We start from the raw sequence: 17,988 nt of genomic DNA, 5'->3' as shown, positions 1-17,988 counted from the left end.
AACACCACAAGTTTATTCTTCAACATTCTTATATGCCCCAACCAAAAAGGGTAAAATGTCAAAAGACTTCTTTACCATAATACAAGGAGGAAACAGACTTTCTTTCTTAATTCTCCAAACATTTGGTAACCACACTTTGGACTAAATCTCTTGTTGTCTGGCCTCCAGGGTTAAAAGTAACCACACTTTACACCAAGTCTCTTGTTATTTAGATAAGACATCCATGACTAAGACCAAACAAACATCCTATAGTAGCCATGTCTTAGACCTTTAGGTCTTATGACTTTAACCTTGGAAGACTAAGGATATTTTTTTTAACTCTGTGGCCTTAAGCCAAGATGAATTGAAGCCATTTTTATGGATCCCAACAGGTAGCCCAGACCCAGAAAGACAAATATGAGATGTATTCACCTATATCTGGATACTGGCCTTTAAATGAATAATAACCAAGCTACAATCCAGAGAGGTTAGGCACAGAGGAAGGGACTGGGGGGAACATGTAAATGCCCCTAGGATGGGGAAATAGCATATATTTTATGGATAGACTGGAGTTTGGGGGACACCAAGAACAGGAGGATCAGGTGGGAGATGGAGGGGGGATGGAGTGGAGGGAGGAAATGAGGCAAGAAACAGCCACAAATAAAGTCCATTGAGGAGCTGTGTGGAAACCTAGAGCAGCGGAAATTTCCTAAATTAGTCTCTAAATAATGAGGGAGACAGAGCTCTAATTGGCCATCTCCTACATTTTCAGTTGTGAGCCTAGCCTTTAACAGCTGGGCTATCCCTCCAGTCCATAATTAGCTATCTCTTGTCACCAAATGGAATTTCCAATGCTGGGACTCATTTCCATCCAACTGAGTTGTTGGCCAAAAAAGATCCCAGGAAAATCCCAACATAGCCCAGGCTGTTCCCAAGACAATAGGTTGCTCTCCACAAACTGACAACAAGGCCCCGTTGCTTAAGACCCTACCCACACAGTTCTTTGAATGCGGAGAGCTGGAGCAGGTGCCTACCTGGAGCCTTCACCCCATGCTCTAGTGTCTTTGACATGGGGAGGTACTCTGCAGGCTACGGAAAGAGAAATGCAGATACCAACCCAATCACAAAAGCTTTGATCTACAGTCTGTCCTGCCTGCAAAATATGCTGGGGCAACAGTGACATAAACCTTGTGGAAACAACAAACAAACTTCTGATTTGACTTACGGCCCACTCTGTAAGAAGGATCCCATACCCAACACTGCTTGGGTTAATCAAAAGCCAGAGACTGGGTAGCCCAGGGACAAGAACTACAAGTCTTAAAAAAAAAAAAGAAAAAAGTAACACAAAAACTGACTTCTAGGAATATTCTTCTATGCCCATAGATTGGCGCTTCATACATCCATCATCAAAGATGGTTTTTCCTGCAGCAGATGGGAACAAATGCAGAGACCCACAGCCAGACGTTACTCAGCCGAGAACTGAGCTCAGCAGTCTGTTGGTCTCCAATCAGGGTCAGCCCCAAGAGAGAGCATACACCCCTTTCCTTTTCCTTTTATATCTCCTCCCCCACGTACCTCTGACCACCCCCATTTGGGCGTGGTCAGTGTTGTGGATATGTGAGATCTCTCCCAACAGGTATCTGAGAGATAATACCAAGCATGACAAAATAAAATACAGTAAGATTTTAAAAAATCATATTAAAGTTGAGCATGACAAGCCAGCAGAAAAATAAAACTGTCCAAGAGCAGGCACAAAATCAGAGACCCACTCGTTCACACACTCAGGAATCCCATAGAAATGCTAAACTAAAAGCTATAGCATTTATGCAATGGGCCCAGGCAGGCCCTGCACTTGCTGCTGCAGTCTCTGTGAGCTTATACGAGGTTTGCTCAGTTATTTTAGAGGGTTTTATTCTCCTTCTGTCCCCTCTGTCTCTCTGAGTCCTTTGCCTCCTCTTCCATGGGGTTCCATGACATCCCATTTAGAGCCCAGTTTCACACTGGTTTTTCCCTTCCCATAATCAGTGTTGGTCAAGGCTTTCCCATCCTCTTAGCGTATTCTCAACACCTGCTTATCCTTAACCACCATCTTTCTGTCTTATCTTACCAATCTACTAGTAAAAGCTGAATTGCCGCAGGCTTACCTTCTGTTGACTGAGGGAGGGTGAAACATGTCCTCTCTTGCTCTCATGTCTGCTGAAAGTACCATAGTTCTGGTGACTGAATCAAGCGTTCCGGCATTCCCTGAGATTTACTCATTTTTCTTTGGAAATTTATGTTTAAGGAATAGGATGTCGAGGTGGCAAAGAGGTTTTTTAAACAGGGTTAGTGCCAATATCCTACACTTAACTTTTCAATTATAACCAAATAAACTTATGGCACAACTAAATTGAACCACAAGAGCTTAATAGAGGATGCTGTGGTCAGTACTATGCACAGGACAAAAGGGAAAACATCTCATGTTCAACTGGGTCGGGAAGCAGCATCAGCACCAAGAAACGGGCTCAAGGCCAGAAGCAGGTCTTAGGTTTTGCAGCAGAGACAGTTCAAGCATGATCTGTACCTGTCGATGGGAGCCCTTGCTACATTGTGGAAATTTCCTTGCTCTGGATTCAGTTTGATCTTTACCCTAATCCGGGGGCACTTTGGAAGATTCGTGACAATCTGATAGTTACTGTCTATAAAGAGAAAACGTTCTATAGAAACCACACTTATTCTTTAACTGTGGTGCATGCTGAGGAGCACATGCTTTCCCATAAAAACTACCGGATATTAATCAGAGTACGAGGACTTTGGAGTCTATTTTGGAGACGTGGATGTAGGAAAGCTACCGAACCTCTAGAGATTACAGTTTCCTCTCTACTCTTCAAAAATTGTGCATTTACCATTCTGCTCAGCCCCATCATCCACTCCTGCCTCTCAGACTCCAGTGTGAAGATGCGCTACCACGGGGGCCTTATTAAAATGCAGGCCCTGACTCAGTAAGTCTGGTCAGTCTGTGTTTCTAATAGGCTCCCAGGTATTGCCTGGGCAGCCAGCTAACCCTTGGACTACACCGCAAGAGCCCAAACCTCTGTGTGCTTTATAACACAGGTTGAGAATCCTTAGTCTGAAAACACCAAAACTGACAATGCCCTAAAATATGAAGCATTTGAAGTTGATGTGATTTGCCAGGAATGGAAAATCCTATACAAAATGTGACCAAAAATGCAGGCATACTGAAAACACAGTGTGAAATCACCTTCAGGCAGTGTGTACAAAATATGTATGAGGCACAGATACATTTTGTTCATACTTCAATCTTTTTTTTTTTTTTTTTGTTTTGTTTTATGAGACAGGGCTTCTCTGTATTGTTTTGGAGGCTGTCGGTCCAGCCTGGCCTCGAACTCACAGAGATCCGCCTGCCTCTGCCTCCCGAGTGCTGGGATTAAAGGGGTGTGCCACCAATGCCCGGCTCATACTTCAATCTTATCCCAAAGATACGTCACCATCTGTACGCAAATATTCTAAAATCTGAAATTAAAAAGAAATACTTTACGCCCAAATATTTTATATAAAGGACACTCGGTTTATGTGGGTGTGAGAAAGGGAAGCAGCTGAGCTTCTGTTCCTTCAGAACTGAAAAGTCTTAGTTTTCTAGAACCCCACAGGGAAGATGAGAGCCGTGCAAACAGTTGTGGAGTCACTAACACTGCCAGTCCTCTCTCCTGATAACTTAACTGTGTCCTAAGTAGTCACAGCACTTCCAACACCTGTTTTTTTTTCCTCCAGGAACTTCTAGGTTTCTCCAGTCTTTCTGTTACTAACAAGCCCTTGGAGAGTGTGTCCTAAACTGGGTCACAGACATTGTAGAATCAGGAGCTCCCTGGTGATGTGACCTGAACGTCACAAGAATCGGCAATCATAGTCCAAAGTGGCTTTTATTAATCAGACCATGAAAAATAAAAGGGCCAGATACTTCAATGTTACAAAAAAAAGCATATGTGGTATGTGGTTACTTTGACACATCGAAAAATCTCTCTGGGCGTTGAAATGGAAATAATGCAATAATAAATGACAAGATAATTTATTGATGCCTTACTAGGTCTCAATTGCTTTAGCTGAAGAATGCACAGTTCTCACAGAAACAGTATAAACCATGTTTTTCTTCTTGTAGCCGTGGGGACAGTGTTGGCTAGTTTTATATCAAGTTCGAGTCATCTGAGAGAGGGGAACCTCAGCTGAGAAAAATGTCTCCATAAGAACATACTGTTGCCAAGCCTCTAGGGCATTTTCTTAATGAGTGGTTGATGTGGGAGGATCCAACCCATTGTGGGTGGTGCCACCCCTGGGCTGGTGGTCTTGTGTTCTATAAGAAAGCAGGTTGAACAAGCCATGGGGAGCAAGCCAGCAAGCAGCTTTCCTCCATCAGCTCCTGCCTCAAGGTTCCAGCCCAGTTTGAGTTCTTGCTTTGGATCTCTTCAGTGGACTGTGATTCAGGATATGTAAGCCAAATCAACAAATCATTTCCTCCAAAAGTCTCTTTTGGTCATGGTGTTTCATCATAGCAACAGTAACCCTAATAAAGACAGGGACTTAAATGACTTGTCAAGGTCACATGTACACATGAGAGTCTTTTTGAGGCAATATGATCTAATGAGCTGATATAATAATATTGAGCTGATGGGGATGGTTCTTTTGTATGTTTGTCTTATTGGTTGATTAATAAAGTATTGTTGGCCAACAGGGAAGCAAGATAGGTGGGACTAGGAGTTGAGGGGGATTCTGGGAAATGTAGTCAAGAGAAGTCACCATGTGATCCAGGCAGGAAGTGACATAGCAGGACAGAATCCGTATATAAGCAGGGACGAGCAGGAAATTGCTCTCTTCTCTCCTCTTCTCTTCACTGCGGAGATGCGATGTAGACCCCAATGGAGTAAGAGGTCCGGACCTTATCTGCGGTAAGATAAGGCCACGTGGAAACATTTACATTATTAGAAATGGGTTAATAATTAAGGCCAACAGTATTTATAACTAATATAGCGTCTGCATGTTTCTTTGGGGCAGAGAAGGGCAGCAGGACCTAGCCAGGCCAGAGAAAACCTCATGTAACATTGCGCTAATACCAGTCAAAGGCATCCTCACAATACTTTTTGGGTTTACATGTTACACAAAATAGCATTCCTTCATTTTGAGAACGGGTGAGAAGCAGATTTATGTCTTTTTGTCAGATAGCAAGAACCTTCAAAGTGTGAAGGGTGAGAATAATCTGGGGTTGTTTTTTCTATTTCTCATTATGAGGCCAAAGAAAATTTTGAGTTTTTATCACAAAAGTACATAGTGTCTTCAACCATAGGGCTTTACTGTCATGCTTTGGTGAGTCACCAAGACTAGTGGTAATAGCATGTATTGTTTTGAGGGTCTCTAGCATACTTCTGACAAACAACTTGAGGGAATGTGTCCCACACATGGCACTGGGGCATAGAGAAACCAAGCTGGTGCAGACAGGTAAGCCTCCTTTTTGTTGGCCAGCTGTTTTAGTATAAGAAAGCACAATGTTGGCTTCTGGGGAACAAAAGTCATCAACAGTCTTACCTAGCTGTGAACCATGTGAGTTATCATAAAGACTGGCCTGGTAAGGTGTGTTCATTTGTGCAATATTGACACCAACCCCTTTATGAAGTTAAAGCCTGCTCCATAAGAGGAAATGGATGCCTGGTACCCTCTTTTTGACCAAGAACTAATGGCTGCATAAACCCTGCAGGTAAACCCACTACTATTGCTTTGGTAAATGGACATGATATCCAACTGCTTCCTAAAATGTGTACCTCAACACCTGTTGATTAGTACGACTCTCAGACCTCATCAGGGAAGCGTCCTTGTGTACCAGACAGAAATTACTAGAAACCCCCCAAGTGCCGAGAATAAGTCTTTGGGGATGCCCAGCCATAAATGGGACATTTGCGTCACAACCCTTCCCCTGCAGTTTGGGAAAGATTACGGAAGGAGGGGATGGGGAGGAGGCTGCGGGTGAAGAGGGTGTAGGATCCAGAGGTCCAGGAGGACACGATGTTTTCTGGTCAGGACAGGTCTGCTGCATTCATGAACTCACAAGACCTGTAAAGTTCAAGCCAGTCAATGGTTCACCACTTGGGGGAGGGATGTTCATAAGCCCCTACCCCTGACTGAGGAGCTTTTGACAGATGATGGTTTCCAGGGCACAGTCTCTTTTCTTTAGGGGTATGGATCCCAGTAGTTTGGCCATACCTCAGTGAATAGCCCCTCACCCACACGTGTGTGGGAAGCACATGTTGGACTCAGTGGGCAATGAACAAAAGAACAAATGAAGTTGGAAGGGGAGTTGGAAGGGTGAGGATAGATCTGGGCAGAGTTAATGGAGGAGTGGGGGCTTAACAGAACACAAAATTATAATGCAGTCATATGTTAGACACATGCATGAAATTCTCAAAGAATAATAAGACATGTAATATACATATAAACAGTAAAATAAAAGTTCGTTTTTTTGCGTGATAGGTACCAAGGTATCAACGTATATCAAATCCAGTTTTGACAAATTTTGTACAATGGTTAATTGTCAGGATAGTCCAATTCCTATATTATAGAATATAGTAGGCATAAAATTGATATGTTTACTATTTTATAGTAGAGTTACTTCATAAGGCCATAGGTAAAAGACTGTGAAGCAACCAAATGTTATGCAGTGGTGATTGACAAGACTGTGGTAAGTGATGGACTGTGGTGATCCATGTACTGAAGAATCTAGTTCAGAGAGAAGAAGGAAGAATGTAAGATTCCCAACTGCCACGGAAGAGCTTCCTCATGTATTTTTTTAAAGGATGATATCAAAGCACTTTGGGACTTCAATTTCATTGGATAAATTGAAGATAGTGATGTAAGAATTTTTAAAACAATGATACAATATGATAGACAAGTACCCTTTGCAATTCCTTAATATATGATAAAATGTTGAGTACTTATAAGTATTGATCTTGATACTTAGTTCTAAATGTTTAAAAGGAAAGGATAAACAGAAAGCTTGCATTTTGGGGCCGTGAGAGTGCTGCTGTGACATTGGTGTTGGTGACTTGAATTTATTTCATAGTAAACACATCTCCAAGTATTTTACATATATTTTATGGTTTCTGATGAGAGTATCAATAGTGTTCTTGTTACTGGCATGGCACATCAAATAACCCCAAATTTAATGGTCATGAAAAGGCAGCTGAGTAATTTAGTGCAAACCCTTGCCAATTTGAATTTGAACAGGGTGTGAGTATTCAGGGCTGACTTGGAGATGTATTATGTGGTATTCAGATAGGAGGAATATCCCAGTTAGCTCGTTCAGTTAGCAGCTAGTGATGTCTGGGAGGTCAGCTGGAGCTGATGGTCAGAGCACCTGTGTGAGATACTCCCTGGCTGGACAATGTCAGGGGGTCACATTCCTCCAGGACAGTGAAAACCTCCCAAAGTCGACTGCTCTACACTAGTGGGTAGAAAGCACATGGCCTTTCCACTCTAACTGTAGATGTCAAATGTTATCGTCTCCCCCATATTTTGCTAACGAAAGCAGTCAGAGCCCTGGTCAGAAGCATGGGAAGGAAAATAACTCTACCCTTCAGAGACAGGAGTATAAAAGAAGTGTGTGTGTGGGGGGGAGCTTTGAGATCCACACGTTAAAGCTGTAATAAGTAGATAATTCTGTTTATTTTATAGGAAAGGAAATTAAAGCTTGGGAGAGTTGCATAACGGACACACATACACATATATTTATGTGTATATAGGTATGCATATAACCAAATTCTGCGTATAAAACACATATTTGTCTATCTTTATCTCAATTACTTTCTTATGTCCTTTTTTACTTTCATGTCTCATATGTGTGTGTATATATATGTGTATATATATATGGATAGATATACAGATGAATAGATTACACATGTGGGAGAAAATGTGATCTTTGTCTTCCTTGGTCTTTTCTGTTAAAATGATGATCTCTTGTTCCATCTAATTTCCCGTAGATGAAACATTTTTAATGTTCTTTATAAATGAACCCAACTCTATTGTGTAAATGTAACACACATTTAGTCCATTTGCTTGCAGATGATATCTATGCTGGTTCCATATCTTGACTATAGTGAATTGTGCATGGTCTGTATTTGACACAAGTCTAGGAATGTCTAACTAGGAACTTTGTCTCCGAGTTGGCTCAGTGGAGAGCTTAGTATCAATGGTACTGTGTTACTAGGAGTCTTGAATGATCAAAGAGACGAAGTCAAGGGAACATACCAAAGAAAGTACAGTCTGTTGATGCTGAAAGTTCCAGTGACCACTGCTTCTGGTGGGATTGACCTGAGGAGTCGATATCAGCTAACTCCTTGCCCTTGGAAATGGGTTTCAGGTTATATATGGACTGCTGTTTATTCCTAATCTTAGGATCAACTCAAATGGCATTTCCCTATACATAAGAGAGTTCTTGTGCTATGACTGTGCTAATTCTTGGCTTAGATCAACTAATGACCGATCAGAGTTCTCAAAGAAAATATTGGCATGCTTCTGAAGATCTAACTATTCCTTCTGTCTCTTCATTCCTATAAGACCTTGCTGTACCTGTATAATTTTAGCCCATGGTCTTGTCATAAACACGGAAATGCACATATATCCCTGGGCTCACATAGAGCAGACACTGAGATAGGAGACATAGAGGAGGGACTTAGGATGATTAGGGGAACCAGAGGGTTAGTAATACCAAACAATGCAGAAGTGGGAATCTTGAGTGAGCAGTGGCATCATAGATTTCATGGATACTCTGAGCCAAACAGATGTCATATATCCTTGAACAAGCTTGGGTCCTATTCATGTGTCTTAATCAAGGGGCATTAGCTAAACTCTCAGTCTTTCTTCAGAGATAGCTTTCATATGTACTGAGCATCCATGGGCACAGGCACATTCCAATGCATGTGCATACACACACACATTTCCTATCTTTCCTCATTCCAATGCATGTGCATACACACACACATTTCCTATCTTTCCTCAACTCTGTCTTCATATCCACTCTGGCTGCAAATCCATTGGATGCTTTTCATGCCTTCCATGGATTTTAAGTGTCTGGAGAGTCAATTGCTGAAATCTACTGTGGTGGGATTATTGTTCTTATAGAGGTATTAAGGAGCACCTCGTATGTTATATGGTTCAGTGCTATTCAAAGAGTCTTCTGTTCCCAGTGGAATGCAAAATGGGAGTCAACATTTCACTTTACAGCTGAGCCAAAAGGTTAGGTAACCTGTCCTGACAACTGAGACTGTCAATCCAATTGGAGGAAATTCACATTAAGATTTTCAAAACTCTGAAAAGGGCTAATGAGTCTCAAGAGGGCTTTTCTTTTTTAACTGGTGTGGTGATGAAATATAATTTACTCGAACCTTATCACCTAAGGTAAAAGTTACCATTGTCTAATGAACCCACATTCCTAACTTTAGAGAGGATGTAGCAGCACGAACTTCAGAATTGCAAAGTTTTGGAGACTTGTTCTTGAATTTCCATATTCCAGGTAGTGATGGATAGTGGCCGCCTTACCTCCCGTTAGGAAACCTTAGAGGCAGATAGCCTTTCATCCCCAAGCGCAGCAGGCTCAGTTACATGTCCGTGGCAGGATAAGGTTAAGGTGGAGGCTGGGGGAGGGCAGCGTAGAAGAGGGAGACAGAAGCAGAAATCAATTCAAATTACTTTAATGACAGTCATTTCGCATCTTCTCAGAAAGGCAGACTGGGACTTCCAGGATGCTGGCAGCCCGCACAGGCGCTGCAGGGAGTCAGATCTCAGAAGACAGCAGCAGGTTCAGAAAGCAGTCTGGCCTTTCCTCAGGAGGGAAAGACAAATCTCCCAAGAAAGCTCCCGAGAATGTCAAAGACAGCAGCTTCAGCCCCTGCGGGCAAAGCCAGCTCAGGGCTCGGCAGCTGGCCCTGCTGCGGGAAGTGGAGATGAATTGGTACCTGCAGCTCTGCGAGCTGTCGAGCGAGCACACCACAGCGCACACCACCGGGATGCCACACAGGTGAGCGCACTGATGGGGGCATCCGGGCGGGCGGATATGCGGAGCTGGTGCGTTGTATTCCCTCCCAGCCTGTGAAATCTTTGCAGCAGCTCTCAGGGCCTCAAGGATGCTTGGCGCTTCAGAGCATGTACTACAAAAGGCAGAAAGTTGGTGCCAGAGTGAACGCGGCTCTCTGGGTTGAGATTCGGAAAGCATCCTTTGGGAAACCAGGGATGAGCTTACTGGAAGAGAGTAAAGAAAAAGTGTTGAGAGGAAAAAAAAAATCAGAGGCTGTAGGGAAAGAATAGCTCCTTCCTCAAAGAACAAATATCTCAGTCTGTCTGCATTTCCTTTACCTTGGAAGTAGGGCATGAGGGGAAGGCCCCTTTAGCCTTTAGTTGAAGGTTCGGGTGGTTCAAGAGGCATGCCGGGTAAGTTGTACCGACAACTGTGTGCCTCAAAAACTGAGACAGACAGCCCCAGGAGAAAAAGGCACTTTTTAAAAAGATGTACGTGTAAGGCGATTCCCTGCAGACTTTCTCCTCTTTCCCCAGTCTTCACGTAACAGTAAGGAAGGATAGCTTCACTGATCCCGCCGCAGCAAAGCAACCTGTACTGGGTGAAGTGTCCAGAGTCCTGAAGCCCAAGTGTACTGATTTCCTACAATTTGTATTAAGAGACCTTTTAGGAAATGAACATAATTTTTTGCAAGAAAAGCCACTGTGCAATAAGCCCGGAATACTTTTCATTAAATGTTCATAAAAATCCATTAATGGAATAGCCGAAATATGTCTCTTGCAAAGACTACAATGTATCGTATCAGAACACCCAGCATGACTTTAGCAGCTTCCATGTGTATATATAAGGGTGTGTGTGTATGTGTGTGGGGGGGTGACATAGTGTGTGTCTGCTGGCATGGGGTGATGTGTTTTGGGTGCCTGTGACATGTATTGTCTATATGTGATATGCCTGTCATGTATGTGGTGTGTATGTGTGCCGTGTGAGTGTGTGGTATCTTTGTGTGTGGTATGTGAGTGTGTGATGCATTTGTAGCGTTGTTGCTATGTGTGGTGCCTGCACATGAGTGTGCAGGTGTGCAGGGAGGCCAGAGCAGGACATCATGTTTCTTCCTCTGTCACTCTCTACCTCAGGGGGCATCTCAATGTACCAGAAGCTTGTCATTTTGCCTAGCCCGGCTAGCCAGGGAGCTCTTTGGGATCTGCCTGTCTTTGCCCCACAAATGCTAGAGTTACAAGCTTGCATAGCCCTCTTGACATTTTAGGTGGACGCTGGGATTTGAACTCAGGCAGGCCTGAACGTTTGCAGAGCTACCGCTCTTATCCACCAAGCCTTTCCCCAGCTTCCAGTGTTACATTTCCAACTCAAGAAGGATATCTGAATCAACTGAATTACATAGTGCATATGCTCCAGGAACCTGGACAATACTCTTCAAAATGCTCCAATAGGCTTGCATTTCCCCGATTGGCAGCAATAAAATAAATGTCTCAGAGCGTAAGTCACTGTTGAAAAATCACCGCTTAAAGTGGAGGATGAAATAAATCTTCTAGAAATGTTCTGGGAAACAGATCTAGTATTCATGGGCAGGGTGATTTGTGTAAGCTCTTGTGTAAATTCTGATGCCTACATTTGGGGGAGGAGAAGGAAGTTCTCGAGGAAGGAGTGGGTCTCGGTTAGGGAAGGCTTGTGACAGTTTGCCCCCGCTGGAAATTCATCTCCTTAAATAACCTATATCCCAAATGGCTGTGTATCATTCATGTCTATACAGCTCTTGTTACAGAGCCTCTGTGGCTGGGGGCGTGGGGGGAGTTACGTGACAACAGACAACCTTGATAACGGTTTCTTTCCCTAACTTATTCATTGACTTACTCTGAACCTGCAACTTTCCATAAGAACTATAATAATATAGGACCACAAAATTCCTGCTGTCCTCAGACACCAGATCAACATTTCCCAAGCCCAAGTGAAATACCAGTTAAGATAATGAGGTTTAGTAAGAAACTGGGGGAGAAAAATAAGTCACTGCTCTTTACCGTTCTACTTAAGCAATAACTGGCCCAGTTATCAAAAAAACTGGACAAGATATGATTAGAAATTATTGTAACCTTCAGGGCAGTGACACTTGACCGTTGGTTGATACACGTTGCCCTTGCTTAGTGAGTGTATTGAAAGAGTAAAGGTCTTATCAACTTAAAGCCTTTAGGACAGGGAATGCCCTTGATTTTTGCAGTATAATTTTTTTCCAGGAAGAAAATAGTGTGTGCAGTCATCACTCAGTTCATCTCTAATGTAGATGAATCCTGCTAAAGATCTCAAAGTTTTCATAGCTCATAAGACCAAAGCCGTCTTTCCCTTTGCCAGATCCTGCCTTTGCAAGTGCCAGTATGTATGGAAAGTACCCGGTTCTGATGAGTCTCCTGAACTTAGGCAATAGTTCTCATTTTAATGCTCAACACTTGGATACAATTCCCTGAGTTGCCCCAAAACTTAGCTGTCAGGAAGTTACGGAAAGTTCTTATGGACGTGGAACAGTTTGGCACTCACGTGATATTTCCCCTTTAGACATGTATGTAGATGGTAAATGTGCCTAACCTTTAAATAAAATACTTAAAATGCTGTGCTTCTGTGAAACACTGTTTATGAGGAAGAACAAGAAATGCGTTGAGAACTTAAGGATGCCATGTAGTGTTAGACCCTTTAATCTGTGGTCACCAAGTAAGGACTTGGTGCAGTATTCTGACTCTGCTTCCCATCCTGGGAAGATGGAAATAAAATATTGCATAGCAATTAATTCTTGATCATGTCGGATTGTTTTGTACCTAGATCCTACAACAACCTCTATCTCGAAGGGTACTAACTGATCAGAGGAAAAGAGGTGGCAGCAAGGATCAAGAGTCCTAGTATATTAAACAGACATAACTATAGGAAGCAGGACAAGGAACACAGACATAGGAGTATCCCTGTTTCCTTTTCTGGGCTGATTGCCCATTTCAGTGATGCCTGATAACACTGATGTCGGATGTATTTATTATCTGTGGCAGCTCATTACTTGCCTAACCAAGGAGAAATAGAGCAGGGGCCAGGGAGGCAAGAATTGACCATTTCTCTTTGTTCCCTTTTATGGCAGTTGGTTTTATTGTTTGCTTGTCAGTTTATTCATTCTTGTCAAGTTGACAAAAGTTTGAGTCATCCGAGAAGCGGGGACCTCAGCTGAGGAACTACCTCCAGCAGACTGGCCTGCGCCCAACACTGTGGGGCATCTTCTTGATTGGAAATTGATGTAAGCCAATTAAAGATGTAATTATTTAAAAGCGTTTTTGAATGGAGACACCTCGTATTAGTGAACAATGCTGTTCCCAGAGGCATAGGTTACCAAATGAAAGTCTTAGTGCAAGGCACTGGTTTACCACCATGCCCCCAGAGGTACTCTGAACAGTATAGGCTATTCACATTGCTTTTGGTTACCTACCATAGCTAGATGGTGTGACCCTATTGCTGAAGACACCACACACTTTGGTTGCAGAATACAGAAATCAATCTTGAGCTAACTAGGAAACTCTTTGCTTGCTGGATAACTTTCATCATGCTAGAAGGGGAGAAAAGATATCAGTGGTCTTATACGGCACCGGATCCTGAATATTACAGTACTGATCTGTCCCCATGATGTGCCTACTGACCCATATGTGGCAAGATGCTTTATAGGGTGTGATAGTTTGGATGAGCATAGATGTGTAATTTCATATATGTGAATACTTAGTCCATAGTTGGTGGAACTGTTTGGGAAGAATTAGTAGGCATGGTCTTGTTGAATGAGATGTGTCACTGGGAGTGGGCGTTGAAGTTTCAAAAGACTCATACCATTTTGAGACTATTTCTTTCTGCCTCCTATTTTTGGACCAAGATATAAACTCTCAGCTGTCCCCTCACTATTGTGGATGCTAACCCTTTGAAACCGTGAGCCCCAAATCAAATGCTTTCTGTCGTAAGTTGCCTTGGTCATGGAGTTTTGTCATAGAAACAGAACAGTAACTAAGACAGGGGATCAATAAAATGCTTTCTTGATTAGATTTTAGGACTGTTCCACAAGAAAGAAACATGGTCACAAACCATGGTTATGCAAGCCACAGATGCCAGGGAAGAACTTACTGATGCTGCTTTTCTAAGCAGTCACATTATGAAGCTGCCTTCTGAATGTTCATGCTTCTATGTTCTGGTTTGATTTCTGTTGCTGTGAGAAGATGCTGACCAAAAGCAAATTGGATAGGTAGGGTTCTGTTTGGCTTGCAGGTTACGGTCCACCATCAGAAAGTGGCCAAGTTGGGCACCCAAGGCAGGAACCTGAAGCAGAGGCCACGGAGGAACGCTGCCTACCAGCTTGTTCCTTGGGCTCACATTCACCTGCCTTTCTTTTTTTTTCCTTCCTTTTTTTTTAAAGTTAGAAACAATCTTGTTTCACATGTCAATCACAGCTCACTCTCTCTCTCCTCCTCCCCATCCCTCCCCACCAGACCTCCTCGGTCCCCCACCCAATTAATCCCCACTCCGATCCCCAGGGTGGGTGAGGCCCTCCACGGTGGATCTCCAGTGTCTGTCATTTCATCCAAGGCAGAGCCTAGGCCCTCCCGCAAGAGTCCAGGCTGAGAGATCATCCCTCATTGTGGGATGGGCACTCAAAGTCTATTTGTACGCCAGGAATAAATACTGCCCAAGGCCCCACAGATTACCTAGGTCTCCTCACTGACACCCACATTCAGGGGGTCTGGATCAGTCCCACGCTTTCCACACAGCCATCAATCTGGAGTCCAAGAGCTCCCCCTTGTTCATGCCAACTGTTTATGTGGGTTAAACCAGCCCAGTCTTAACTCCTTGGACTATCACCTTAGGAGTGATACTACCCACACAGTCCTGGGCCCTCCCATATTTATCGCCGATAAAGAAAAACACCCCCAAAAGATTCGCCTAAGGACCAGTCTGATTGAGGCTTTTCTCAGTTGAAGTTTCTTCTCCAGTTGATTCTAGTGTGTGTCAAGTTGACCGTATGCACATATTTGCACTGTTTCCAACCTCTGTCGTGGCAGCTTCTTAATACAGAGAGTTGTGGCCATTGAAAATGGTGAGACTAAGGGACAGTGGGTGCTAGCTGCAGGCAGGACCTCTGTATCAACCCTAACCCCATCGTCACCACCACCAAGGCTCAAGGGACACCCCAGAGGAGGGGACAGAAAGAGCATTAAGAGCCAGAGAGCTGGGAGGAGCTCTGTGAAACACTTAGCGTACGGAAATGACATGGCTGTTACATACTCACAGCGCAATTCATAACCCAAGACCTACCAAGATCAGGCCAGTTGAAGAGTCCATCACACAGGGGTCAAGGACTCCTCAGACCTGAGCTGAGGAGCTAGAGGCAGTTGACCGCTGCTGGGGGATGAAGAGTTAACTTTTAATTCGAGGCTGTGGCTGCCAATGGGTTTGCCCTTGTCTCATTGGGTGACCCCACACCCCAGAGTTCAAAACTAACTAGATAGCTTTTTAAGAGGAGGTCGTGACGTTGGGAAGGTCCTGGAAGCAGCTGGGGGAAGTGGGTATGGGTGAATGTGATCAAGGTACATGGTTTGCACATCTGAAATTTCAAAGAATAACTTTAAAAATATTCTTTTTTAAAAAAGGAGATGGCTACCATTGCAAACAAGTGTGGTAAAACAAGCAAATTAATGCACAAATGATTTGAAGGAACAATGCATTCTGTTGGCATGTTTTGGTCAGAACTGGGGTGTGGCCCACATTATGCCTGGTCTATGTGGTTAGGGCTTAGAAAGCCTGTTAAGGGTGAGTAGATCTGAAGGTGTGTGGTGAGAACGAGTGTGCTTCACCCAGCATCTGAGCACCGAACTGAACACTCTGCTCGTCTCGGTTAAGATTCCTTAGGGTATTTAGGGAATTAACATCTTCCCAAGCAAAGTACATGGGGGTTAGAACATGAAGAGACTCTAAACACCAGTGCTATTAACCATTCCAAACCAGAGCAGCCTGAACTATTCAGTGGAAAGTAGTACTAGACATACTCAGCATTCCCCCCACATAATTGTGTGGGTTAAAAATTTAGTTACAGCATCCCGATGGAGATTTCACCTCCTTAACTCATACGCCTTACAGTGTAGACAGTAGTTTACTGAGCTGCTTCCCAATGCTGTTCTCCCGGCTATCAGGACTACTTGAAACTCCAAACTCCAGAATTTGTCCCCTTCCATAGGCTTCCAGGAGGCCTGACATGGTTTCTTTGCCCAGGCAGTTATCAAGGTGCCTGCCAGCAGAGCAGCAAGGGATCCCAGAGCTTAGAGGACTCTGGCAGCATTTGTGAAAGATCTGAAATGATGGTGAAAATGTATGCGAGAACATGATCTCCGATATCAATCATGAGACCAGGGAAGTGAGCATTCACCCGTCTGACCCAGCATCCTGTCTACACAGGGTGGCACAAAAGATGAATTGCTATGAAATCGACTTGTACACAGGAGTAATAGCACTTATACTTCAGTAAATGAATACTCTAGATGAGAAGGTCATAGAGTTAAGAGGAAGGGTTTGCATTCTTGGTAGGAGTGATTGGCGTTGGACTTGGGGGATGTGCACAGCTTGAACTGAAGGTGATGGGTATCGAATACAGGTGTTGGTTTTGGCAATGAAATGTGGTGGAGCAGGGAGGGAGGGGGAGAGGAGAGATCCTTTCTGGGTGCCATGAGTCAAATGTCCATCTACCAGTCATTGCCTGCGTCCGTAACCCAGGGGGCGGGGTGTGTGTGGATTCCCACACTTGCTCTACAAGCAGTGGCTAGATCCCTTTGGATTTGGAACAGAAAGGTCTAGGTTTACATCCCGGTGGTATTTCTGGATACGTATGCATGTAGGGTCATGCATTCCCTCATGTGTGAGGTTCTTGCTTCTCTCCCAGCAAAGGGCTGGATGGGAAGAAATCACATGGTCACTCAAAGGGCCGTGTCAGTGGTGAGCACTGGGAACCGTGTGGTTTTTTCTTCAGGTTTTCTTCCCCATGTGACTTTTTCCTATCGAGGGATCCACTTAGCGGCATGCAAGTAGCATCTCCCGTTAGGTTGAGTTGACGTCTGCTTCACTAATTGCCTCTGAAGTGATTCTTGGCTAGGTCTGTCTTATCTGAGTTCCAAGAAGGGTAGAGAGAAACAACCACTGCTTGTCACTAAATGACAAGCTTTTGTTTCGTTGGAATGAAGCAGCCCAGTAGGCTGAGGAACACTAGCTCATATTCCTCTGGAGAGGACAGCTAAGCTGAGTTCCTTCAGTCACAGCCTTCTGGATACAGTCAATGTCACCGAGTGCCAATCCTCCAGCACTAGAGAGGAATCTCCACTCTTGAGTTTAGAGAAACCAACAGACTTGTATGTATGGGCACGCACATGGTCATCTAAACTTGCGAAATGCTCTTTCAGTTGTCAGAGACTTAAACTGGGCTCACCGTCCAGACTTGTGTCCCTAATAGAGGAAAGCTTCCTGACGCTGACTAGATGGTTGTATGCAAATACTTTTTAACCCCATGAAGCCACTGTTTGTAAAGCTGCCCTGGCTGCTAAATTCTGATATACCCATGACCTGATATGACAATGTTTACTTTTCAGCCACAAGCCTGAAGGTCCACTTGCATGGGACCTGAGTCAAGAGCTCTGTCATCTTTACCTTGTTTTCTTAGATGGCTTGGTCATTCAGACCCATACATCAGACACAAGGGAGAAAGGAGGGAAGATCACATGGAAGGTGCTGGGACTGCAAAGAGTATCAGTGAGGAAAAGTTACAGTGGGCCCACCACATGACCACACTTAACTCAAGGGGATGCTGGGACTTATAGTCCAAATGCACACTTAGGAAGAAAGGGAAATGGGCATGGTACAGCCAGCCAGTCCCTACCAGCAAGAAAGCAATGTGAATT

At 43.8% G+C, this 17,988-nt stretch overlaps 1 protein-coding gene across 1 annotated transcript in view; it reads left to right on the top strand.

The window, feature by feature from the left end:
* Window positions 1-9,711: 9,711 nt before the first annotated feature.
* Window positions 9,712-17,988, top strand: part of Kcnab1 (potassium voltage-gated channel subfamily A member regulatory beta subunit 1) — a 384,414-nt gene continuing 376,137 nt past the window's right edge. The window contains exon 1 of the mRNA XM_040754343.1: window positions 9,712-10,033. Coding sequence (XP_040610277.1) covers window positions 9,759-10,033 — 275 coding nt within the window. The 5' untranslated portion in view covers window positions 9,712-9,758. The remainder of the gene's footprint in view (window positions 10,034-17,988) is intronic.

The sequence above is a fragment of the Mesocricetus auratus genome, unplaced genomic scaffold (genome assembly GCF_017639785.1).
Source record: "Mesocricetus auratus isolate SY011 unplaced genomic scaffold, BCM_Maur_2.0 Super-Scaffold_100011, whole genome shotgun sequence".
Lineage (NCBI taxonomy): Eukaryota > Metazoa > Chordata > Mammalia > Rodentia > Cricetidae > Mesocricetus > Mesocricetus auratus.
The sequence above is the reverse complement of the archived record's forward strand: the minus strand, read 5'-3'. Positions and strand labels throughout refer to the sequence as shown.